We start from the raw sequence: 27,304 nt of genomic DNA, 5'->3' as shown, positions 1-27,304 counted from the left end.
CATAACGTATTCTATGACCGGGTGAAGAAACCAATGCATAAAAAATCAAGAATCTACGTTAGCTTATAAGAAACAACAACATAAAAACGTTTAACCGGTGCAACTTATCTCAGAGATGATACACTGCGGTTAAAGACTAGCAAAAAAAAAGGAAATGCATTCGAAACTATTCGAGTTCGATGCATTCGATAGTAGAAACGGAATTTATTAGGACATCATCTATAGATACAATACTTATTGTATTGTGAAACCATATGTCTCCCAATAGAACCGAACTTAAAACAGAGGCAAGGATCATGAGGATCAGGAAACTCAATTGTCTGAATCATTTTAGTGCGTTTTCCGCTTTGCAAAGACACCTGTAGCTTCTTCAAAACTTTAACAACTAACCAAACGTGTACAATTCGCCAAACGTTTCACATGTTACGATAAAGGAACGCGTCTAGGATTCACGTTACGAGCAATAAAGGAAACGCATACAACCTTTGACTAAATTGGGATTCACATGATACAAACTAATATGGGACAGGCAAACAAAAAACCACAAAGAAAAAGCATTTTTTTTTTTCAATGTTAAATGATATGTTTAATATAGAAACGAAATGATGGACTGGAATGATTAGATATGAACATGTAAGCAAACTACAAGTCTAACAGTAATCGAACGTTAAGTTATGTTTCTATAAAGGCCCAGGTCGAACTATTGAACAAGATCTAATGAAATTTAAAAAAAAAGCATTCTGTAATATTCAGTATGGCAACGGTTTTAAAGGATACTTACTTTGAAAGTACAACTTATAGAATATATTAAATTAATTCACGCTCTTTGTTATTTATAAAGTAGAATTACTGTTGAGAACGGAATGAATCCGGTTACATACCGCAATTAACTCACAATTAAAATGAGTTTTCACGTAGTGCAGACTGAAGAAAATAAGTAACCCATGTATTGAAATAGAGAGTATTAGCAATGACGCGGTACTATATCAACAAAACCAGTATAATATACAAATATTAACTTCGTCAGGACCATTGGTACATTCGCATTTTGACATTATGCTTTCTAACACTGACATTTTGTTCATAACATAAATATGAAGTAACTTGAGCATGAAATGCTCGTGAACATAGAACAAGATGTATAGTATATAATATTTTTGCAAGTTAGTGTTTGAAGAAGTAAAAGCTATCAAAAGAAGAAGAGACACTTTTTGATCAATAATTATATGCCATCTCTCAACAGAACTTAAATACTTCAGTTTTTTATTCAAAATGCGTTTCATTTTGAGATGGGTGGCGTTTGTAGCTTTAATTCCAAGATTGCTCCAATAATGCAAAGCATATCGATAATTTTAGCGTTTTGAATATAACTGCAGCAGCGACGAGGAATATGATGAATTTGAGTACAGTTAATCGGATGATTAAGCGTTTGTATTCATACATCTTATAGTCTTTCCTACGACTCCCAAGGATTGTAGAGTCTTTCGCGAGATTCAGTGTTTTAAATAATAAATAAAAACGTCTTTTCTTCGACCCTCTAGAAATTATCTTTACAAATGTAGAGTTCTTTGCGTAATCTACCGTTTGTAGTAATAGAAGTCGTCCCCTGGAGAATTCACGAAGAGTACCTCCAGTTGTTCGCGGACTTCAGCAAAGCATGGTCGTTTCTTTGAGTCAAATTCCCAACATTTCTGCATTACTTTGTACCATCTGAAATGTTATATATTATTCAATGACTTAAAGCCTTTATTTCTTTAACGTTTCAGTTGACACCACAAGACCTCAATGTCACTCCCTTTACGAGTGTGTATCAAGTGTGTACCAAGGGAAATGGTATTACCTAGATGTGATTGTATTGCTAACAAAATAAACTAAAGAACCTGCACGTTTTGATTGGACAAAAGGAAAACATGTTTTTTAAGGTAATTATTAATTCTTTATGAAGAGCATTGTAAAGTTTCGAACGTACGTCTCATCACACAGCTCCGGTTTCCCGAGACGTTCACCTTTCTTTAGGCGCTGGGGAAGATCACGGCTTTTACCTGTGTACGGCGTCTCACCTAGACATTGCAGAAGTTTTTCTTCAGTAAAGTATACATTATTTGGCAAATTTATTTAATATCCAGATTTTGGGTGAAATTTGGACCAGCATCGGTTTAAAGCTAAACTTTGCTACAGGCAGTACATTTAAAATTAAATTATGTGATTCTTTTTCGAAAAGTATATTATGTTCGAATCAAATGGCTCAGAATTTCAGTAATTACCGAGCGAGAAGAGTTCCCAAAGAACTACAGCATACGACCAGACATCGCTCCTCTCGTTGGCCTTCTTTGTTGATTCCATACACTCAGGCGCCACCCATTTGATTGGGATACGTTCCTACATAAACAATTAAAATTGAAGCAATCCAAACGAAGTGTATTACAATAATGTACAATAATTCAAAACAAATTATTAATCGTTGATTGAATTTTGCAACGACAATTATATTGCTGTCGTAAAGGTCTAAATTTCATTTCAACTATAAGAAAAATAGCAGGACACTTATCCCTGGAGTTTCCAATGTACTATCAATGTTAGCAAATGTCTGTACGATATACCTTCATTAAATCTGAGTGAAAGAGTAGCACTCCCCTTTAACCACGGTTTGAGTAACTTTACACATCGTTTTCGGAGGCACCAACTAATTACAGCCGGCCAATCCACTTTGGGTGACATTTGGTAATCACGTTTATCTTAACCTTGTTTTGTTGAAACAGATTAAAGTAGGGAGCTTAAAGGTGTTGGAAATAATACATCTATTGACTTCGAAATTGAAAATCACTTACACAACACATCAGCAGTAAGTTTAACCAACTACACACGTATTCTTTGTGCATCTGCTACGGATCGAGCCTGCGACCCCTTGCTTTGCATGCATAATTTCAAAAGTTTATTCAACAGTATAAGGGCCACGATACATGTATATCCAATACCCAAATAGATAATCATAAAATAACCTTCTTTCCAGTTTCCGCGTCTCCTCCATCCTCTTCATCAGCCGACTGGGGTCCAAATCCTGCAATCTTCGCCTCGTTCATGAAATTGAGGAGAATGTTTCGGGCAGCAAGACGTCGGTGTGTCACCTGACGATGAAACGTTAAGGGAAGAAGAGTATAGCACGTTTATAAGAATACAAATACAGCAGCAAGGCGTCATTGTATTACCCGATGATATTAATTTAAGGGAAGAAAGGACGTTGTTTTACTTTAGAATTAAAGCTCTTTAACTATCTCTGTATTGCTCTTTAAGTTAAACAATTGTCTGAAAGGGAATGCAATAACTCCATAAATGTTTCACCAAATGCACTTTGATATTCAGTCAAGTCCGTAAGAGAAGTAAGAACACCTATTAAGTAAACTACGCGTGCTTACCCCTCTAGAGGCAAGAAACTCCATGCCTTTGGCGATATCTAGTCCAAAGCGGAAGAGGTTTTCTTGCATTTCAACGTTCATGTTGGATTTGTTTTTCTCGAGGTAATCCTTCAGTGTTCCGTTTTCGCAAAACTCATAAATAATCATTGGACCCACTGAATTGAGAGAACAATTGAGTGCACAATTTGAGTCGACTTAAAAGTGATCACAACAAAAACTCACATTAAACAAGGTTATGATTCAAAACGTAGGAACATCTGATAGTTAAGCATTATTAAAGATAGAGTTATGTTTCTCCAAATTCTACAATGACTGCGTCTACAAATATTGCAATGAAAACTGCAGGGATCCGTATCCAATTTCTTTCAAGCGGCATTAACTGCAGCAAAGGTCTGATGAGTGTTCATGAACTATTCATCCGGCAAAACCCCTCATTATTTAATAAAACAATGGAATATACAGGGACAAGCCCAGTAGCCATTGTTTTATAAAAAAAAAACGTAAAGAGGCACATGGCCAAGCAAACGGCTAATTGTAATATCGTAGTATTGTTTCCGCCATTAACACATATATACGCATGTCTTTAAACAACATATCAATGTCTGCTTCTACCATCATTCATTGATAAAGCTATTTTGATGGGTGTTTGGTCTGTGTGTAGTGTATGTACGTGTGTGTCTCTCATTCAATTTTGTTTGGGCCCTTGCCTTGTCACTTTAAAAAGGTTTTATAGTTGAATATTTGACTACTGTGTTTGTCCCTGTAGTGTGTTATTGTATGTTTTCATCTAAACACAAATACTTTAAGAGTCGTACTTGTCACGTCATCTACTATCGCGCCGACAAACTTAATCACGTTCGGATGGTCGCCAACTCTGTCGGAAGAGAAGTTTACCTTTGCCTTCATTAATAGTTCGTCATCCTTCGTGAAGTGCTCTGAAATTTCATCGAAGTAATGTTCAAGTGTTTATTAAATCGATGTATAATTATATATAAAATTTATTATTTTATATCGAACCATACATATCAGGTGACTGCAGTGAAAATACTATCATACCCAAATTATGCTAATGTTAATGTGTCAGTAGAGTACTAAAGATGTGTATTCATCAATCTTAAATAACTTGTTGTCCAGCTTGTATTATTGGATTTATTTCAACAAAAGTGCATAGGTATTATAAAATTATAACGTACTAACATTTACAGAATGAATATCAGTACCTTTCAGAGTCTTCGCCACGACGTTTTGTCCATTGTAACGTGCTCGGTATATGTTTGCAAAATGTCCACTCTTCAAGAGCACGTCAAATGTAATCTGATCCCTACTAATGTAGCCTTTGCTAGATGTATTGAAGTCCATTCCTCCGTATAAGTACAACTCATTCTGTCGATTCTGTATAATGGGCAAGCACGGCAATCTTTTATTTAGGATTTTCTTCAGATAGTGTTGAATTTGATGTTGCATTCTTAATTTCGTTACATATAGCAATTGGCATTACTGTAGCAAACACCAATTCATCCAACCAAACTGCGTGTATACTCATGCGTATAATAATTATCATGCTGTGAAATGATTCCGATCTTAAAAAATAACTTTTTGATATAAACTAGAACTCCGCGGATGTGTCGCCTGACTATTTACTGTCGACATTATAGCTGTTAGATTGGCATATTATTCATTTATAGACAATGATGTTGCCATTTAACTTTTAAGTGTAGGTGGCATTTGAACTGAAGGAAACAACGTAAAGCCGGACAAAAATTAACAACGAAAAATAACAAAGGGCGTTAACTCTTAAATATATGGAAGCAAGAGTTACAGTTCTTGTGCAGTGCACTTGCCCTCAATGAGATTTATCCACCTATTACGTTTCAGATTGATACCTCTTATAGTTTACGATAAATGACCCTGACAAAATTTAAGCTTGAAAATTAACAAAGGGCAATAACTCTAAAAGTATAGATGCAAGAGTTACGTATCTTGTGCAGTGCACTTGCCCGCAATAAGATCTATTTAGCTATGAAGTTTAAAGTTGATACCTCTTATATTCTTCAAGATATGCTCCGGACAAAACTTTACGCATGAAAATTAACAAAGTGCAATTACTCTTAAACTAAGAGAGCAAGAGTTACTATTATTGTGCACTGCACTTGTCCCCTAGGTGATCTATCTACATGTAAAGTTTTAAGTTGATAAATCTTATATTCTGCAAGATATGCTCCGGACAAAACTTTAAGCATTAACATTAACAAAGGGCAATTACTCTAAAATTATGGAAGCAAGGGTAACAGTTCTTGTGCACTGCACTTACCTTCAATGAGATCTATCTACATATAAAATTTCAAGTTTATACCACTAATAGTTTACGAGATATGCCCCGGACAAGTGAAAACGGGACGCGACCGTTGCCGCCAACGCTGCCACCGCCGCCGACAAAAGTAACCCCTATATGTCGCCTAGTCAGGCGACACAAAAAGGACAAAAGGCTAGTTTACAAGAAGAGATATTCAAGATAAGAATTATGACAACACTCACATCATACGCATAGACCTTGTTCTCGTGTAGGTGTCCCTGAGTCTCAGGCGCAAACATTCTAGATTGACGTACACGCTTCGTAACGGCTCGACGTATCTCGACCATTCTGCGTTGCGGTTGAACGTTGATGATTCCACGACGGGTGAGGAAGAAGAAAACGAGAACAACCAAAGCGCACAGCAAAAGTAAACCTGCATTTAATGTAGAATCGTATATTTGTTAAAAGTTAAAATGTATGGATTTTTAAAAAAGAGCCATATATACAGATATGCACGATTTCTTGAACTGAGCAATTTAATGCATCGTAAAAGGCGCTCAAGAGACACGTGCAAGAACAAATGCAGATAAATAAGTGTAAATGCAATGACTTAATCTCACATACAATAAAAACAAGTTAAATAATAGTAAAATATCACGAACAATAATTGTCTCTTTTTACAGCAATTAATAAGAAAAAGAATGTTTAGATTTTGTAAACTTTAACAATATCTGTTACTTCTTTGCTAGGTCGTTCGCGTAGACGGAATGTTTAGTATGACGTCAGATAATATACAGTTTCCGGTCATTGTCAAGTTGTTCTATTCAACGAATGGTTGAGAAAGAATTACTCTAAAGTTTTTTTAACCAAAATCAATTACTTTTTAAAAACTCTGGAAATAAATATAAAACTCTTTGTATATATATATATATATGTAAAGCACTGCGTGTTTGATGTCAATATATTGGGCATATGAACGCAGTAAGGCTGGTAAAAGTACGCATAATGTCCGTTGGACTCCACGCTCTTTGACTGGCTTAACTGCTTCATATCCCGATAATGAAACCAATCACAAAATCCATTCCTTAAATGAACAGTGATACGAGGAAAAAAGTGACCGTCTTTATAAGTTTAGTTTGCTTAAAAAAAACGTTGAATAGCGACCATCAACAATGGTTTGTGCTTTATGCTTTTTGTACAATAACCTAATGTCTTAAACTCCTGTTCAGATGGCAAGTGTACTCATTGTTGTTCTATATTGCTCACTATTCAATTGTGCACATACCAACTATCATTCCAGCCACAGCGCCAGCAGAAACCCCTGCAGATGCGTTTACTTGTTTAGCTGAAATATACAATTGTTTTCAGTGCATGGGAAGGTCAATGCCTTTTCCTGAAAGCGAAAACTTGCTCGGAGTGTTAACATTTAAATTTAATGATACTAATAGTACATCGGAGCCAAAATCAACGCAACCACAACTATTATTTGTTTCACTCTTAAGTTCATAATATCAATAATACACTTTTTTAGCATAGACAGACTTAAGAAGCATCTAATTGAAGACATAATAATCGCAATAAGCTTAATGCGTACGTACGAGTTACAACAGAAAGGTATTCTCCGAATTGTTGGGCCGTTTCACCATCGGCCTTTATCTGTAGCCCTAGATTGTATTCAACTTCAGGGTCCAGTCCGAGAAAATCGAAAAAGCTTGCAGTACTTGGAGTTTCAAAAGACTTAATTTGGATTTCGCCAGTTGAGTCCTAAAGTTATGAAGATAATCAGTATATATTTTCTTTTGATTTTATTAAAACACATATTAATGAAAATGGGTAAAGTTCTTACTTAGAATAAATGACCGTCATTATATTAAAATTAAATAATAACATTTAATACAATATCATGTATTTTTGTTTTAGTTTATTTTGAGAGTTGGCTTTATTGAAATAATTAAAGGCCAAAAAGGTTGTCGGTAGTATATAAGTATATACTTTGGTATAATTATTTTATATTGTTTCAATTCACATAAATCTTTAACATGATATAAAAATGGAACACCAGGCGTCTCAAATTTACATAATTAAGTTCCAAATACCTTAAACGTTAAAATAATAACAATGTCTGCTTTCCCGTAGCAAGATTCAGTTTCTGGCAGGTCCCATGCAAGCCGGAAGCCAGTGGGTGACTTGTTTTCAATTCTCATTTTCGTTGGACCATTATCTGTAGATTTAGTACACTACTGTCAACTGGTATGTTTTACTTTAACTTTATGCACTAGGATAGAAACGCGTCTTGAGGTTACCTATGGTCTGCCAAAAGCACAAATTACATTCAAAGTATGACATAATAAGACAGAGTTGGACTGAGACTGTCCACAGTATAAACATTATTCATTTGGTAAGAAAACACCACTAACGCCTTCAAGTTTCGGCTAAGGCTATTTAATAATTAAAAAAGGACCAGAATGTAAACTATTCTATGTCTATCTCGGGTTAAATGGAACAAAATTGTAGCAAACGAGACATTCGTAATCCTTAATTTTGAAAAAACAAAACGGATGCATTTAAAATATTAAATAAACTTACATTTTTCTAAACCTTGGAGCTTTGTCAATGGACCCATCTGAAGTTATTCGAGACAATTTATTCTTCATGGCGTTATGATATTTAGTATCTGTCAAACTTCCTATATTGTATAACCTGCGACTCGTTTTAATAGCAGCTTAGCAAAGTTGGTTCCGATGCTGAATTTTGTTTTGTTGGTAGTGACGAAGCCGTGCAAATTCGAACGTTATTTCAACTGCCGTTATTGTGATAAAGTTGCAATGTCTTATTTTGCACTTTTGAAATGAGTAAGTCTAAAACGATTAAACTACTTTAAATAAGTAACAAATCGTACATCAAATACGGCGGTTGCTGTAAGCATTGCTTGATTGTATGCTGTAATCTCTAGCTCGCCTGAAGCTGACACCAGGTCTTCCTTGCTAACAGTCAGCCAGCAGTTGTCAATATCCACTTTCTGTGTAGGCAGGAGACACACTCCGTTCTGATCTAAACCGATACACCTTGGGTCTTCGTTGTTTTCCTGAATAGGAAAAAAGCCCATATAACTGACATTAAAAAAGAAACATTAAAACGAGTTTCGCATTCACGCCTTGAAAAGAAAAGTTGTCACTGTTGATTAAATTGAAATATGTTTGTTGGCCGATTTTTACCATATCTTTAACTGTGATTTGCATGTATGATTTATATTGAGGTAAAATGGACTGATTGATCTGTCTAGGAAAACTTTATACTTCTATAATTCATAATAATGTTGTTTATAAACACACTTAACGACAGTAATTTATATACATGTGTACCCAAAATTGTTTGTAGGTTTCGACGTGTTAATTACCAACATGCATATGATTTGCTGGCTTCTTTAAAGAATCGACGAAACAAAGCTTGAACTTTGCTACTCGAATATTCACTGGCATCATAATTGAATCGAAAGTACAAAAACTGCCTAAGAGTCTAAATCTTTCTGTAATCCTGTTAAATATTTTACCCATGCAGTAAGGTTTTGGAGAGTAAGCTTTACATGTTGCTCAATGAAACGCATTATGGAGACAATGTGAACATTTGATATGATATGATGCAAGTGGAAACATTCCGTTGAGATTGCTAGAAAAAAATAACTATTAAAAGAGCAATGAACTCGAATTACCCCTCTACTCGCTTCTGTAAAATTTTGATATGTGACAATATCATCCTTCCCAGGCGATTTCACTGTTAACTTTATTCCAATCTGGTGAACTCCACTATGAAGATCAGCCGCCAAAAACATTGCCCTGAAATTAAATACTGTGCTTCTAATTCGATAAATTAAAGTCATGATTTGAATGGACTGTTTGTTTACAATAATTGTGTGTTTGCTATGTAAAAAGAGTTACTAAATGCAGAAATTAGCATTTTTTATATCAGTATCATATAAAATATAACCGACTCACAATTACACTAGCTAATAACAAAAATGAAAGAATATAAATTACCTTGAAGAATGACTGTATGGTCCATCAGCAACATTTAACTGAAGTTGATGATCAGAGCTATTTTCACTTGAAATGGTTGGCGGAGATCCATCAATTCTCATGAACGTCGAATCCGTCTTTGTATTTCCCATAACGTCAGTAGCTCTGACCCATACGCGCAAGCGGTCGCCATCAACAAGGATTCTTTCCGTAGATGTTTGTTCACTAAGATTAACTTGTGACCATCCAATGGTAGGCACCTGTTCCGATGCGAATATATCGTAAGCAACTTCAAAATTGACGATGCCATTAAAGTTGGGAATTGCTTGACGTGTACGTTTACCCTCGTTGTCATCAAGAGCATCCGCTACAAACCTGAACGTGAATTCGTTAGTTAACAATTGGTATTCATTATTTCGTGTCATTACGTTCAATTGCTTGTAACATGTTTTTTAAACTAAATACATATAGAGTGATTTGTTTAAAACAAAATACGCCTTTAGTCTGCAAATACCCTGTTTAAATAAACATACATGTAGTAATAAGATACACTAAATTAAAGATACGCAACATGTAAGACCAATATCGACTATGTTTCTTGTTCGCGATATTACGTTCTATGTCTTTGTGGCGTTTACCCAGTGCCACTATACCGGGTTTACGTTTAACGTTTTTGCTACTGAGCTTGTTTCTGTAGCTTTTTGCATAAATATTAACGTAAACAGTTCATATTTTAAAAACTCACTTTTGGCTCATCAATATGCCGTCGTCTTCGAGTTCTTTAAATTGAATAGGATACTTCTCGATTTTAGCAAGGAATTTCCGGTCTTCATGTACTTGATTAGCAAAATGTCCAATCCATCTTACATTCACTATTACTTTGTCTTCTATCGAAAATAGTTGTATTAAACCGAATAATTAGTCCATATTCAAACAGGAATAGGTATTAAAATCTCATATTATAAATTAAAGATTTGTATAAACTAACTTCAACACATGTTATCAATTTCAAGTATGGTTTACTATTTTTGTTCAAATTCCAAATGGAAATTCCAGTCTGAGTATTAGAAAGCATGAAATATACAATGTTTTCCTGTTTTTAAGTTATATTATGGAAGTACACAATGTTTTCAAAGTATTGAAGCAGGCGGTCTCGGCAAAATTGAGACTGTTCATGGTAAAAAGGTGACACACTATATACGGCCTTTATCACATACTTTAGTGACATTTATATTTCCATAGAATACTACAGTATGTTGTTATTTAAATTACCCTGATAAAACGTTAAGTCGTACTCAATCATTCTAAAAGTACTATGGAGAAAGAAACAACAATCAATGGAAAATAAAGGGACAAGCCCAGTAGCCAAACTTTTAACCATGATCAAAAGGCATAGCGATCGAACCCAAGCCAGCACCGAAAAGTAACAGCGCCATAAGTGTTATATTTTTAGTAACTTTCATTATTGATAATATGTTTGACCCCCCACGGTGTGTAAAAGCTTAATAATGACTTAAAGGGTGTCACACTAACCTAAACCTTTATCAAATTATTATAGAATTTAATTAGTAGCGTACCACCGACTGAAGGCGTTTGCCAGGCGTATCCAGTCTCCTTTACAGCACTTGATATGTACAGCTTCTTGTCCGGCTCAGAACTGATTGTTATTTCAGATGTGGCATCGAACAAAACAAAGCGCCGAGCAATACGAGAATTATTGGCCAAATCAGAAACTTTTAGCAGAACACTGAAACGAAATTGTGCTCGAGATTATTCTTTATCTGCCTTAACTCTCCATACATAAAACAATCATTGTTATTATTTAAAATGCATATAAATATTTCATTCATAAAATGTCCGTTTTTACCCCCATTTAATTTACATTTTGCTGACGGTTCCGAGGCGTTACCTAACAATCCTTAATAAATATACGTAGTTTTTTATATATAGTATGTATGCACTGTGCTGTTTGAGTATTGTGCTGTTCTTCCATGTTTCTTGTTTGTGGTGCTTTGTTTTTATGTTATGGTTGGCGTTTATCCAGTGCCATTAAACTGGGTAAATGTTAAACATTTTGCTACTGAACTTGTTTCTGTAGTTTTTCGCATAAATATTATAGGGGGACCTCATATTGAAAGTTCATGCAAACAAATAATACATACACAAAAACACACATACTTTAAACACATACACACATCACAAAACGTCCATGCTGAGGCATTTTCTTTTAGCAACAATCTTTCTCTTGGCACATGCAGATAAAAATCTACGGCGCCAAATAAGATGTCCAGATTGGCAGGCTTTCAGTACATAACTTCAATAGTTATGGTAACTGCTCCCTAACCGCCTTAATGGGAGCAAGTTCCCTCACCTAAACACCTGCTGTTTTCCTAAACAAAAACTACAGCGCCAAACAAAAGGTTCCGACCAGAAATCTTTCAGAAAAAAAAGTTCATGTACCTTTACCTTGCCTCTATAATGGTAGGAACTGCCTTACTTAAACGCATGCTTTGTCTCAGCACTACGCAAAGCCCAAATCCAAAATACACCTTCTGAATTACTTTCAACCCCTAAAAGCATTAATAACAGAACACCGCAGCTTAAAAAACCTAACGCCAAATGCGTTCACTATGGTACAGGTACAAAACTCTTCTCTTTGTTTTAAACATTATATTTTTTAGAATGATTGTGAAGAAAGTTATGATAACTAATACTTTGTCACTCTCGTTGGCACGATGTGGCGCGAGAATGTGGTCTTGTGTTGTGGTGGAAACCGCAGTACCCGGAGAAAACCCACTTGTCCGGCTTGGTGACCACTAACGAAACTCACATGCGCCCAGGCCGGGATTTGAACCCGGGTCGCCTTGGTGAGAAGCGAGTGCACTAACCACTGCGCTTACCGGATAACCCACAACTATTCTATTTTTGAAAGAACTGAGTTAAGTTTTCAGTAACTGGCTTCAAACGCCGACAGAAAGGATACGCCAGAAACCCACAAGATAAGTAGATAGAGTATCTACTTTTAAAATGAATATCACTTTAATCCAATCAATGTGAATAAAGTTATGTTTCCTTTGACAGCACACATCAACCCTCAACGCTAACACATCGAATATAGCATTAAGCGACCCCAAGGAAGAACAAAATAACTAAATAAGTGAATGTCGCTTTTATCAAGTCAATATGAACTGTTTGCTGTTAAATCACAGACTACCACCTAGTAAAACTAAGCTTAACTTTGAATTATAAGTGCAAGTAGTCATGAGTAATTGAATTATAGGACTGGAACTTAAGAATTTGCGACTCACGCATGGCTTTATCAATCACCTTTAAGGAGTGGTTTTTGTTTAATCCTCCGATGTAAGCAAACGTTTGTTTTTCGCAAAATCTCTTAAAATCAAACTGTATAACTAATGTAAATCATTAAAGGTTATCTCCATCTTTATGTTGAATACTTAGTTTTATTTCAATAAGTAATTAAACTTATATTAATATATTTTATAAATAGTGTTCGACTGCAAAAGAGTGACCCGTTTTTACTGCAAAATTTAAGTTTAGGGAAATAAAAACCTCAATGTTTCATCTATTTGATGTTTGTGTAACAGGAACAAATACATTATATTCAACCTCTCAATAGATGGAACATATCTTCCTGTTTATAACTCATAACACAAAGGGAGACAATCGTGACGTGGACACAATTATTATACGAACACCTAAAATTGTCACATTTGTAAAGGCATGACCTATAATATGATATTTAAGAATAGCGGTCCAATTCATTGAGCTTTGATTAATACCATATACAATATCAACCAACGAAAGAATTATTTTGCTGTATTTTATTTATTGTTTTTGTATCTGTTAGATACGATTGCAGAAGGTCGGAAGCAGGTTCAATAGAGGAATAGTTTGTTGTTGAACATATTTGAGAGAAATGGCTTTACCGTTTCCTAGATATCTGCTGATCCGGCCCCCCATTTTATCGTTCTTGAAACAAGTTATTCAAAGATGTTTTCTTAAGTTGTTTTACAAGATTTCTTTGGTGTCTATACTTTTCCCAGTTTGTTGATGTCTTGAACCTTTTAATTTGTTGAAATACATTTTTTTGTTATATACTGCTTTTTAATTTCCTATTCATGTAAGGAAGATTATGATTTTTTTTTGGGACATGTTTGTCAAATACTTCCGCTTCGAGTTTGTATTATATCTCATTGTCTTAATAATTATTGCTAATGTTATCTTCATGTAGAGGAAAATGATTAAAGCAATAACTATGATAAAAGGATATTTTTCTAGTTTCCGTAAGCGTCTATATACTTATTTGACATATTTGAGGATCGGTATTGAATTGACATTCAAATCCCGTTAGAGCTTTCGGAGTTATGGTCCAGGAAAGTAGGTTTCTTATTAATGCACACCATAAACCATTGTGGGTTTATATCAGCAATTACTGAATCTAGGATTATGGCATTTGTGCATATTTTCTATGCTCAAAAGTTTATTGAAATTTCGTCTCGTATTTCTAGTTAATTGCCCCAAAAATAAGATATGGGCGGACGGAAGGACGGACAAAAAGGCGAATGTCCTCTCTTCCTTCCCTTAGGAAGTATAATAAATGTTCTTACCTGTACATTCCAGGTTCGTCAGGGGTATACTGAGTAGACATAATACCAGCGGTATGATTCATTGTGATATGATATACGGGATCGATGGGTGTGGCTTCTACTAGCCTATCATCTCTGTTGGGTGTAAGTTTGAAAATTTCCACATAGTACTGCCACATGCCAGCCAACGCATCAGTCCAACCATCCCACGTGATGAAAATATGATCCTTGAAATAAAGCTGAATTTGCAATAAATTATAACACACTTTGAGGAATTCAACGATTTAGAATTAAGATTTCTTTCGCAAGTTATCATTGTATTTATTAAAACGTCAGTGAAATGACAGTTCGTATAACGTACATGTCTGTGTTCATGTAAGTTTGATGGGCTCTCGTCTATTTCGGGACGTTTGTCCCTGAATAGTACATATTGATAACACTTACACTAGTAAACTCGTTTGCCACGTGAAGCAGCCTCTTCGAACAGTGTATTGGCTCGTCAGAACAATGAGTTGGTGCTACGAAGTCGAATCGAAACTCCAACTGCAAAACAATTATTATGGGAGATCAACTATACAATGACAGCTACAGCGATAAGCCAAAACGTCAACATTCGCTCGCTCGCACGCACGCACGCACGCACCCAGACACGCACACACAGAAATAGTGGCCGCCAAATCAGTCTTACAAAATAACTTGCAATGTTATTATAGAGGCTTCATAGATTACAGAAACGTTGCTTTCTTTTAGGATGATAAATCATGGATTGACCTGGCTGTTTTTCGAAAGGAACTCATAGATATCTTACTTCTGTCCAAGATTGGTGAGTATCAAATAAAAACCGGTGGCTCTTTGGTATTTACACGCTCAATTAGAGCAATTTTGTCAATTAAAGGGGCCAAAAACTAAGTCATGCATCGGCGGATCTGTCTTATTTTTAAAACGCGTCGTGAATAAGTTAAGGTTTAACTTCAGCTTAAGTACGGTAAAAATCGGTTAATAATGGGAGGCTCTATTGTGTCCACAACCTCAGTTATAGCAATTTTAAAACATTCAAGGGCCATAATACAGTCATGCGTGGTCGCATGGTTTTCGAAAGAAACCGTGGTCTCATCTATGTTTAACTACTCGATAATTTTGTGACCCTCAAAAACGAAATTGGAGCTTTATGGTGTTCACAAGCTAAACAAAATGTAATAACATTTTTGACGATTTAAGGGCCATAATCTATTCATGCTTTTATGGCTGTGACTGTGAACAAAAGTAACTGAGCTCTAACGGATATTTAAATTAATGTACTCTATGAGTTTGATTGATATACAATAACATCTGGAGGATTTTTTGTGTTCACAAGCAACTGAATACGGATACAAGAACAGACAGATGGACCGACAACGGCCACACTGCAAGTGCTTTTGGCCTGTAAAGCTGAAATCACAATTGACGGCGTGACACCTAAATGCTTTTATTACGCTTTCATATTGAATGTAAGCAGTCAAGTTGCTTTTACCTTTAAAGAAACACGAAAAGAACACTACTTTAAAACATTACAAAAATATATTGCTTAATTGTATATTACATTTTGTCAGATATTACAGACTACATGAAGACTTCAAAGTTTATTTGAACTGACATCAATAATACTTGAGTCATTTATCTATCATTTACACATTACACGAACGAGTTTTTTTATATTTGACAGGGCTTCCAAACACTCACGATTTCCTCCGCCTTAAGACCAGTGTAATACTTAGTCGTAAACAGTCTGCCGCCATCATCCACATTAGATATCTTCTGATACCCGCCACTGAGTGATTGGAACTTGATTTGAAGACTGAAAAAAAGGTTCAGTGTTTTAAGTATAAAGATTCGTTTCAAAAAAACAAACTGGAATCAATTGAGTTATATAAAATGTGATTACATCTATTGGTCTGGTTTGATTAAACATGAATCAAATAAAGGTACACTTTACCAGATCGTTCGAGATCTTTATATGTAATGTAATTGTTTACTTGCATCGTTTTTATTAAAATAGCATGTTCAATTTCGATGATCAGTTCTATAACAAATCAGTGCGATTCCTTTATATCTTCGACATGTTTTATATAAAAGAGTAAAACTAATAAATGATTCATTTATTTGTCATGGAGTTTATCCTACCGTTTGTATCGCGATGAGGTATGTCATGGAGTTTATCCTACCGTTTGTATCGCGATGAGGTATGTTTTTGCATAACTCAAGAAAATTTTCGCTGCAGTTCCGGATCGAATAAGAATATTCATTTACATTAATGTCAGTTGCTAAATCATAAACGTCCTCAATATATATATGCAAAAAGCTACAGCAACATGCACAGTAGCAAAAAGTTTAAACATTGACTCAAATACTTAAACGTCCCCATGTGAAAACAAATGCCCAGGAAATATATTCATAACGTTATTGAAATAATAATACCTGTGTGTCAGCCTTACACATCCCCACGCTATAAATATAACAAAAAAATGTATAAAGTTATTTAAATAATAGAACTATGTTTCATTCTTACATATCCCCATGTTCGATCAGTGTGACAAAGTTTTCGTCGTAAAGGGTGCATGTGTCTTGCCCAACTTTGGGATTATCTGGTGATATTCCAGTCTCACACTCGTAGGTTTTGTTAAAGGCAACGAGTCGCTCCTTCAAATATCCTTAACGAACAATAAAAATGCAAAATCAGTGTTAATCAAAAGCAGACTAAATGTATTGAAAAGTGAATTTGCTTCTTTACTACCTATACTTTTTGCACAAAACGATTACTTTTCAATTGCTTGAACTGAATGGACTAAAACGTTTCAAAAATTCACTACACGCTATAATTCACCTAACATTATGGTTTATCACTAGATTGCTTAAATGTTAGCAACCGGTGGAGTTTAACTGCTTTGTTAATATGACCGACTACGACTTGTGAACAAATTTATAAATAATTAAACTTGCCATAACGTGGAATTTTAGTAAGATTTGCTGTTATACTACTGCCCACGACGCCGATTTTACCATCATGCACATACACAGGTCTTAATGGCAGGCCAGGAGTCAAAATCAATACATCAAACTCAAAATGTATGTAGTTGAAGCGCGTTTGGTCGCTAAAACAATGTAAAAGGGAAAATAAAAATATATTTCCTTTAACCAACTATATTCAAGCTGAGTAAAAAACAAATGGAAATCACAAGGACCATTTGCAAATGTTCGAATAACTACCTTGGTGCGAAAACTGTAAATTAAATAAAGATAAAAAACAACACTGGGGCTTGAAACCGGTTTGTGGGCATCCGACCTCACACTAGCCTCAACATGCATTTAATAATTATTAGAGTCCTTTAAAGATTGATAGCCAAGTTTTATCACCCCTTAACGGATTAATAATGCGTGTAGCTCATCGTCTGAATTGTTGGACCAAATTTAACTTAACATCCTCAATGTTTTGGTTTATATAATGCATGTGCACCGAGATAACATTTTGGGATTCTTTATTTTGGCTTTTTACAGAAACCTTGTTGTTATTAAATAAATACACATTGAATGTGACTTACATCCAAATATGATTGTAATTGTTCGCATCTCTTCCAAGAACTGTAAACATGTATTGCGTCTTACTGTCTTCTCTTCTGATATGAGCAAGCGATGCATTGCTTCTTGTGATGACTGGCCGGAGTTCTTCCGCAGTATTGTTTACTTCAATGTAGCAAAATAAAATGATGTAGATGATTTTAGGATATCAAAAAGATTATGAATGATGTAAAATATCTTAAACAAGTAGTAAATATGTAAACGGAAGAAAACAGTTAAATTTCTTCATTGTTTTGTCCTTTCGTTGTAATAGATGCAAATGTCGAGTGGATTTTTTTAAAGCTACTTACTATGTATACAGCCGTCGCTTGAATTTGTCATGTAGAAGCCGGTTTCGCATGCGCACGTATCATTTTTACAATCGCCAGGATAGCATGGACGTTGGTAAGAACAAGACTCTGCAATAAGAACCATACTTGAATGTGTTTTCTTGATGAATATAATGTTAGATTACTTACCACTGGAGAAATGCTGTTATCGGTAAGTTAACCGCCCGTACCAAGTATCTGGGGCAAATACATCACTTAGAATCCCATTAAATGTCCTTGTTTCCTTTAATTTATCATCAACAAACAATATGTTCAAGACTTTTTGAAGCAAGTTATTGCTAACCCTAAGCTAAAAAGTTATACTGATTCAGTACTTAAACAGTATCTTTAGTTGTGCCTGTAGCTGTTTGGTATTAATTCTCCCTCTGAATAAAATTGAAAGAACTGCAGTTCGCAAAAGCGTCTAAACAATTAAAAACGAGATTATGCTGACTCCAATTTGTGTTTGTTTGACTATTACTGTTATTCGACACCTTAGTTATTAACCGAAAATACAATAGGAAATACTTTTCCGTGCTGTTGTTAACCATAAAACAAGCAACCGAAAAATAGTCCGTTCATGAAATCATATTAAGTCGTGTATAGGTCCGCATTCCATCATAACTTATTTTGTTTGAGAAACAGCCTCAGCTTTAAGTAAAACACATTCTTACGTGTCTGGCATGTTGATCCTATAGGCACACTCCCACAGTCACACTCATAGGGTTTAACGCAAACACCACCATGCTCACAACTTGGTCGACAGATTGCTGAATAAGATTTCACGAACAAAAGATTGTGAAAATAGTTTTTTCTTTAGGAAATAATTGCCTGAACCAAATATAAAACAGCAGTCTATGTTCAGACATTTTGAAATATCAGATGATATTATTTAGTTTTGTTGCTAGCCTGCCCACTCGAAATGATATCATTGATTCGGAATTCATCTCGTTTTATATGTGATTAATTAAACATCAATTCTTTCCCTGGAGGTTTCTCCACATTATGGTTTAAAGAACAAATACAGCAATGGTGTGTTTTTATTTAAATCAAATTCGTAGTTTTGTTTGTTGCACAACACAGTTCATTCAGCGCACATAAATAAAACTCCGCCCTAATACATTCTTATGAGTCTTCCTTACAGGAATTAAACGCTCACGTTTATCACAATTCCGAGGTGCACTAGTGGTCCATCCCTGTTGACAGGAGTATGACAAAACATTTACCGCCTTATCATAATGACCGGATAATGAACACCTGGAATATGCAAAATTTGAACACTGTTTTTTTTCCAAACAATCATAAGGGCTTTTGCGTTTTAAAGTAAAATTCTCCAAATGACGGTAGTAGTAGAGTATAAGTATATTGCATGCGTTTCTGGTCCGACCTCTCACCAAAGCTAACTTATTCGAGCCTCCTGGAAACACATTCACCTTGGCAGTAATTAGTACTCTATGTACAATACTTGTTCGGATGCGGAAAGTCCAGTTATCAAACTCGTTTTAAGAAATGAATGTTTTAGTACTGCGGTTTATTGGTTTATGAAAACATTTGATCAGTTACATTGAGTGGAGTACAAAGTCCAAATATGTTCGTACACAGATGAACCATAGTTATATCATATTCACATTCACAAGGAGTAAGAAAGAAAAAAAGAAATGAAGTGATCTTTAAAAGTCTGAAGGCTCACGAATATATCTGTTTACATCCACTTGGTCCGCATTCATCGTGATAAGTATACCAGGAGCGACAAAACCAGGTTCTTGTGTAATTCATTACATACTGAGAAAAGTAGTTCCTGAAATGAAATATAATGGTATATTCAAAATAAAAATGAACTTGTCGTAGCTTGTGTAACGTAGATTATATGTTTCTGTATGTGTTTTGTAACTGCCCATTCGTATAAATACCTTCCAACCAGTGAATGTGTTCTTTTTTCAGCAACAACCGTTACAACTATCATGAATTAAACAGGGTAGACACAATGCCATGAATGCATAAAAAGTATAATAGCTCGACGGGAATGATGACAAGTTGTATATTTACAGGATATGCAATGTCGAATAATTTGCTTGCCAAACAAAGTTGACGTAGTGTTGGAGAATGTAATAATCTGACTTTTTTCCCTTGCCCGTATGAAGGTCATATACTAGTTAGTTAATGCATCAAGGGTTATAACCAAACTGATGTTCTATTTTTCTAAATGCTGTATATTATATTTCAGTGTGTTAAACCCAACTATTACTGGACTATGTGTAATGATTGAACAGTAAATCATCGAAAAAAGCTTGTTTCCTTGTGCACACTCCGACATAGAACGAAATACGACCAGTTTGGTTTTAACCCTTAATACATTATCAATTTTATGACCTTCAAAGGGATCAGGGGAAAGTCAGATTATGACAGATATAAAAAAGCTCGTCCAATGTCTAACTGGTCAGTTCTTGTAAAGAAGTTTAAGATGACGACGTTTTGTTTCAAATATAAAAACATAACTATCGTTAATTTCAAAATAGTTCTTATGTCTGCACCTCTGCACAGTATATTGATCGGACGAAAAGTTTGGCGGTCTATTGCAAAAGGATTGTGAAGCTAACTTCTCTAGCAGCACACAAACACGCACGCACGCACGCACGCACGCACGCATGCACATGCACGCACGCACACACACACACGCGCGCACACACACGCACACTTGGTACACATTGACGGAAATCATGTGCCTGAGGTATTTTTCGTTAGATGCCTTCTTGTCTAAGAGTTAAATTCACTTGAGTATGACTTTTACACGTTTTGCTATGCAGAACTTTGAACACCAATCGAACTAATTAATCGAGCAGTATTAAAAATTTCAATTGATACTTTTAATTATTGGGCAGTATTGCAGATTTTAGATTGATTGCGAGTTATGCCGCATTTCATTCGTGTTTATTCTTCATAGTTCCGTTAAGTTAAAAAAATTCACAGTTGAAGAAGATTGCAGTAATTTTTTTTATGTAGTCAAAACTTAGTCCTAAATTACCTCAGGTAAACACTAACACATTTAATAAATATTTTTAAAATATCATCAAATGTCCTTCTACGTTTTGAGTACTGATTCAAACGTGAGCAGTGTTCTTTTTGTTTCTTCTTTAGTGAATACATACGCTAACATTTTATACTGTGAATGTTTTTTTCTCAGTATTAACAGTTCCAAAGGATATATGCAAGATACTGTTATAAATGCGTATGCATGTACTGACCTTCTACCAAGACAATGGAATCTTTAATCTGTCAGCTTTCGATACAATTGAGATCTAAGAAATGAGTATACTTAAATCTTGGGACTTTTTCATGAAAAGATCTAAGTTGTGACAACAATAATCTTAAATCTCCTTAAACGTCCCAAAGTGTTACAATATTATTTCATTTAATAATCCGTGTGTTCATTTGTAATACCGGCGTTCGTTAAATTCACATAATTATGTAGCAAAATAGCGGAATTATGACACATAGATAATAACAATTTACGACTAAGATCTAATATAATATTGTAATGGGCCCTTGGGGCTCATGGAAGTTTAGAAAGAAATGCCCGTATTTAAACGAAACCAGTATTCCAGTACGATCAGAAAGTTAAGCAAAGATTCGATTTAATGTTGCACTTAAGATGCAGTATAACTTTAATATACTTAAATAATATAATTTTAACTTATATCATAATTATTTAGTCACTATTTGATGATGCAATCCTAAAATAAAGAACTAAGAAGTAACTATATTTGATACTCCGTATTGGGGTTGTTCGTTTTGTAGCAACAAGCGATTGCACGGTACAGATTCAGTAATATTAAGTATGCAATTACCATTTTTAATTTGTTTATATTTAAAGCGGACGTGACAAAACACAATATTCATGAAACCAATACTTAGTTAACACATGCAGTCAAAAAGGCGGGATATCGAAATATCCCCACTAGGAAGTCGACACAATCATTATGAAAAACTAACGAGTCAATTTTCTTCAGGTTGAAGGAGGCGCTTTTTAAACATGATTCATCGCCCATATTTGTTTTGGTAATTTGAAATCATTTAGTATGTACTAACGACACATACAAATAGCAAACGAGCTATGACTATAATATTTCGTCAACCCAAAAAGTTGCATAATTCAATGATGTACATCAAATAAATAAACTTGCGACAAAGAACAAAGCGTTGCGTTAATAACTAAAACTTTAATTTTGCATTCATGCTATGTGCACGTGGAAGGCTAAACAATTATTAGAAAATAATACATTTAAATGTAAAGCGGTTAGAGCAAAATATGATCAACTAACATGCTTATAATTTATAAATAATATAACACCTACCCACTCCAGTCCACCTTTGATGTTACCAACGTTACAGTCAACGCAGCAAACACAACAAGTCCTAAACACAACCCGCGCAACATTTTCAGTTTGTAACAATTTGTTCACATTAACAAAACATATTCAGAAGTATTCGAAAAGGTAGTTTTCATCCAACCAGAGAACGAGAGCGATTGCGACTCAAACTAGCTCTTTGGGCGGAAGAACGGACTGAATTTATACATATGGATGAGGAAGTTTTGTAAGAAGGTCAACAATACGGGAATTTTGATTTGCAAAGGCGGAGCATGTCTCTGCAAAGATGCAAACGATATTTTTGCATAAGCCTGATTGGTTACGTATAGTTTTACGATGTAATCTTAGATTAAACGATATGAAAAGAGAGGGTAAGGCTTGGCTGACTTCCGTCTTCATGCGCAAGGCATGAGAGAGTGAAATACCATTAACTCAGAACAAAAAGGATTAAATATATTTGGTGTTAAACTACATAGAAACATATATAAGAATCATTATATCATCATTTTATTCACATTGGAAACGGCAGTCTGCGACGAAACCATTTTTTAGAGTTTGCTGCTTTATGCAAATCATCTAAAAATGTTATATGCCCGAACATGATTCCTTGCCTGAATAAAAGCATTGATTTTACGGGGAAAGTTCTAATATAAAATGTAAATCTTGTATTTTATAATTATATTTAGTTCTGGTGCATCTAAGCAATACAGGTTACTAACAAAGACAAGTATGGTCAACTTTCCAAACACCTGGACGATTTTAGATTGGGCGCGACTCCTCTTTACACGCTAGTGCCGACTTGTAGGGGATTAACTGTTGCCCGATGCCGATAGGCCGTATTTAAAATAAACCAGAAACTTACAAATGTGCTAAAACATAGTTTGAATAGACTTAACGTTCGCCGTTTTATTCGTTAATAATTTCGAAAATGCAGTTTCTCCTCCAGAAATGTATTTCTATAACTGATAACGTTGGTAAAGGTATGGTGAAGTAATATAAAACATGAACGTGTATGTTTATTTATGCTCTTTAAGTCAAATGATTTTTTTTCTTGAAATCGGCAGGTTATTTGGCTATAAGGCGAACACCATCAAGAAGGGAAATAAACATGTATATATAATTATATCAACAATCTGAAACTGCCTTATACTTCTACCTAAGTTTTTTTTACATTATTTTATCAAACTGTGTCTCTTAATAATCCGTGTAGAGCTTAATCTGATAATTTAATATTTGTAGAAATTTAATCAAATTTAGATATGGGCGGTTCTGTCAAAATAGTGCGAATCGGTAGGATTCTATCTATGTCTAAAGCACCAGACCAAAACACAAATACGTGTATTGAAGATATCAATAAGGAAGCAAAGATGAAAATAAGTCGAAATCTCTCCACTATGACATTGACTCTTTTAAAAAGTCTGCAAAATCTTATAAGGAAATTACTAAGGACTTCTAGAGTACTTTGTTCATTCGACATGACCTACCATTAATTATTCAATGGCAATCAAGAACAAGGAAAATATGTATTCCATACGTCTTTTTTAACGGAAAGCTGTAATAGGAGTTAAAAGGAAACTATATAGCCCATACGTCTTTATAAAACCGAAAGCTGTAATAGAAGTTAAAGGAAATAAAAGAGTTATAAACAACCCAGTTAGTTTCAGTGAGCTTGTTTTACAAAGCACATGACCGACAATAATATGCTTGTTTCCACACAATATCCCGTTAATATATAGCAATATTACTTTAGAGGTATTTTTTTTATTTTCTTCCGCAAGACATAGGGTCAGGGTTAGCGGCAGTCAGAAATCCGTATTATTTTCCTTAAATATATTGTTTAAGTAATAATTTTTGTCATCACTGTCCACAGATAATGTATTATTGTCATTCAATTGAGATATGCCCAAATTTGAAACTTATTCTGAAACCTCGGGTTTTCAACTCATACCAACGAATCACATAATGTATTTAGTACTTTAACATTGTGAATGATGAATTTTGCAGTGGGATATTATATTAATGGGAGAGAAGCGCCCCAATGCTTACAAAAACACCTTGTTAACAATAAGATAACATTTGTCAAAAGGAAACTTAATACCGAAAGAAAAAACAGAATCACAATGAATATGTATTTATCAAAGCTGCGGTAAAGGATTATGAGAATACTATTGGTATCAATTTGGTTACTCTTGCGTAAATTAGAAGTTTTGCTCGTGCATCTATAGTATTGATTTGGTCATTTGACGCTCAGACGGGATAACATAAACTTCTTTTAAATTGTCATTTTTTTATTTATAACGAATGAATTGACTTAGAGTATGTATTGCGAATGTCATTTTTGAATACTGTCTCATGCAAATTCATATTTTCAGTTTGGTAATTTTCTATCACCATGGCAGTGACGTTGAGTCTGAGAGTGGGTGGAGCAATGGTTCCAGACTCTTTACGACTGCTCTTTAGCATTGTGTTTTTTTTTTTCAATTTAATGTAGTTGAAGGTGTAGAAGGACATTGAAGCCAGGTGTGTTATGCAGGCGAATGCTGTTTTTCCTTGGTTCCATTTGTTTTGATTGAGAATATATGTTTGATTCAAGTATCCCGTCTTTGGCATATCTATATTTTTCTTCTTAATATATTATTAGTTTTGTCCTTTAGGAAAATATTATTTTCTGCGTTTGAGTGAAACAAATTAGAAGAAAATTATTTTCCTTTGGAATGGATTAACCGCCAGGTGGCGTTTTATATGCACGAGGGGTTCAACTGCACGAGTATTTCGCGCGCATATGAATGTAAAGGCATTCAGCGCTGGGAAGTCGATACGGTCACATCGATACAATTGATTGTAAAAATTTACAAACAAATGTTTAAGGCGAGTTTTCTGTTATTATGCAATTTCACCATATGGATGATCTTTTTTGTTCTCGCTTGTTTGTTTACATAGCGTTGTAATTGACACTTGTATAACTTGATATAGTACGTGTTCATGAACCATATAAATGATATGTATTTTATACCTAATTCTTAAGGAGCAAGTCTGTAAGCTCCATTTTTGTCAGGCATATTGTTAATAAGACATACTTTGCTCATGTTGCAAGTTCATGCTGTATATGTTTGTCGGTTTCCAAAATCGCTTCACTGAGACTTCAAAAATAATACCATTGAAAAGTATTGATTTTGTTGTATTTTATAGGATACGAGGTTATAGAATTGTATTAAGGGAAAAGTATAATACTAATGTTTGGCATGCAATGTAATACAAAAGAAAACATCAGACAAGTCAATTGGCAACTTCAAGCAATGAGAAGCATGTTTCATAAAACTGAAATTAGAAGGTGGTCTCTAACTAGGTGACATAAATATTTACCATGAGTGAAAAGAGTGTTTGTTTATTCGAGTTGATAAAGGCCTGTCCGTGAATAATGGCTACATTCCGCCGTGACGCCATCACCACTAAAACCGTGTTAACATGCCTTATGTGAAATAAAAAATAGAAGTGACTGCAATTTCCAGTCAAATCTAGATAGTACAGGCCTTGAAGAAACAGGGAGAGATACAAAAGATCCCGATTGGTAATATCATTGGACTATTTTAATATCATTTTATAGTACTCGTGAAAATAAAAGTTAAACTTCTTAATGCTTTAATAATATTTTAAGGTCACATCATTTATTTAGGTAGACCACATACTTGTTTTTAGATAAATGCGGAGGAAACATGGCTAATGCTTAATTTGAGTAAAATATCGATTGGTCTAAAAGTAAATATATATCGCATATATAAGAAAAAACATAATTATACTTATTAGTTGAATTGAGCTTACAGTTCGAAGTTTTGATTGGTTTGGACGTTACGACAATAGTTCAAAATGTCTTCTGTATTTATACAGAAACGCACGAGTTTCCTCGTTGTGGACGGTTTGAAAGAAAAAAACAACAACATACAAATAGAACTACGTATGAAAAAAAAACAGGACATGTAAAAAATGCATCGATATGGGAGTTTATTTGGGGTTAAAGGGCTTGCCCTTGTAGTTTTCATTGTATTAAAGCTGCACTCTCACAGATTGTACGTTTTGACAACTTTTTTTTATTTTTTGTCATGGAACGAGCCAAATTTTGCGAGAATCCATGGAAACCAGTTATACAAGACTGACAAAAAATCAGATCGCAGATTTTTATAGAAGTTCAAAAATATATGTTTTATGCATTTTTTAACAGTTAGTAACGGTTTAAGCCATTAAACATTAATTTTCGAACGGAAATATGAAAAACTACGATCTGATTTTTTGTCAGCAATCTTTTATCATTGGTTTGCAGATATTTTCGCAAAAATTTGCCCTTTCCAAGACAAAAAATAAAATAGTTGTTAAAATGATCAATCTGTGGGAATGCAGCTTAAAAAGCTAGTGTACTCATTCTTAAGCTTATCCAGACATTTACCAAAAGCAAATATTGCATGATTTTAAATATACGCCAGGGGTCCTACAACAGCCTTATCGGAGCTTACCTCAACGCGAATACAATGAAAGGTATATTAAATCAAATTTCAAATATTTAACTAACTTTAAGCACTGAACTATTAAATACAGACATCATCAACAACATTATGATTTGGTATGATGAAGAGTCGGAGCATCAGTGCCAACTTCTCAAAGGTATAGTACAGTCATACAAAGAAAACACGACAAGTTGG

The 27,304-nt window shown here is 34.6% G+C and overlaps 1 protein-coding gene across 2 annotated transcripts; it reads right to left on the bottom strand.

The window, feature by feature from the left end:
• Positions 1–566: 566 nt before the first annotated feature.
• Positions 567–22,778, bottom strand: LOC128231674 (uncharacterized). 2 transcript variants are annotated; one of them, XM_052944738.1, is made up of 28 exons: positions 22,599–22,778; positions 19,937–20,044; positions 19,406–19,503; positions 18,921–19,016; positions 18,229–18,336; positions 17,902–18,043; positions 17,303–17,454; positions 16,872–17,013; positions 16,046–16,160; positions 14,771–14,869; positions 14,348–14,553; positions 11,297–11,466; positions 10,465–10,606; positions 9,741–10,094; positions 9,416–9,539; positions 8,606–8,791; positions 8,293–8,329; positions 7,803–7,927; positions 7,305–7,470; positions 6,992–7,051; positions 5,949–6,139; positions 4,634–4,805; positions 4,229–4,348; positions 3,414–3,568; positions 3,000–3,125; positions 2,265–2,379; positions 1,970–2,060; positions 567–1,710 (listed from the first exon to the last, which is right to left on the bottom strand). In XM_052944738.1, the coding sequence occupies exons 1-28, from the start codon at positions 22,679–22,681 to the stop codon at positions 1,578–1,580; spliced, it is 3,816 nt and encodes a 1,271-aa protein (XP_052800698.1). In that variant the 5' UTR covers positions 22,682–22,778; the 3' UTR covers positions 567–1,577. The 2 variants fall into 2 exon arrangements, with proteins under 2 accessions (XP_052800698.1, XP_052800709.1); XM_052944749.1 differs by lacking the exons at positions 18,921–19,016; positions 19,406–19,503; positions 19,937–20,044 and having other exon boundaries at positions 22,599–22,712.
• Between the last annotated feature and the right edge of the window lie 4,526 nt (positions 22,779–27,304).

Source organism: Mya arenaria, chromosome 1 (genome assembly GCF_026914265.1).
Source record: "Mya arenaria isolate MELC-2E11 chromosome 1, ASM2691426v1".
NCBI lineage: Eukaryota > Metazoa > Mollusca > Bivalvia > Myida > Myidae > Mya > Mya arenaria.
The sequence above is the reverse complement of the archived record's forward strand: the minus strand, read 5'-3'. Positions and strand labels throughout refer to the sequence as shown.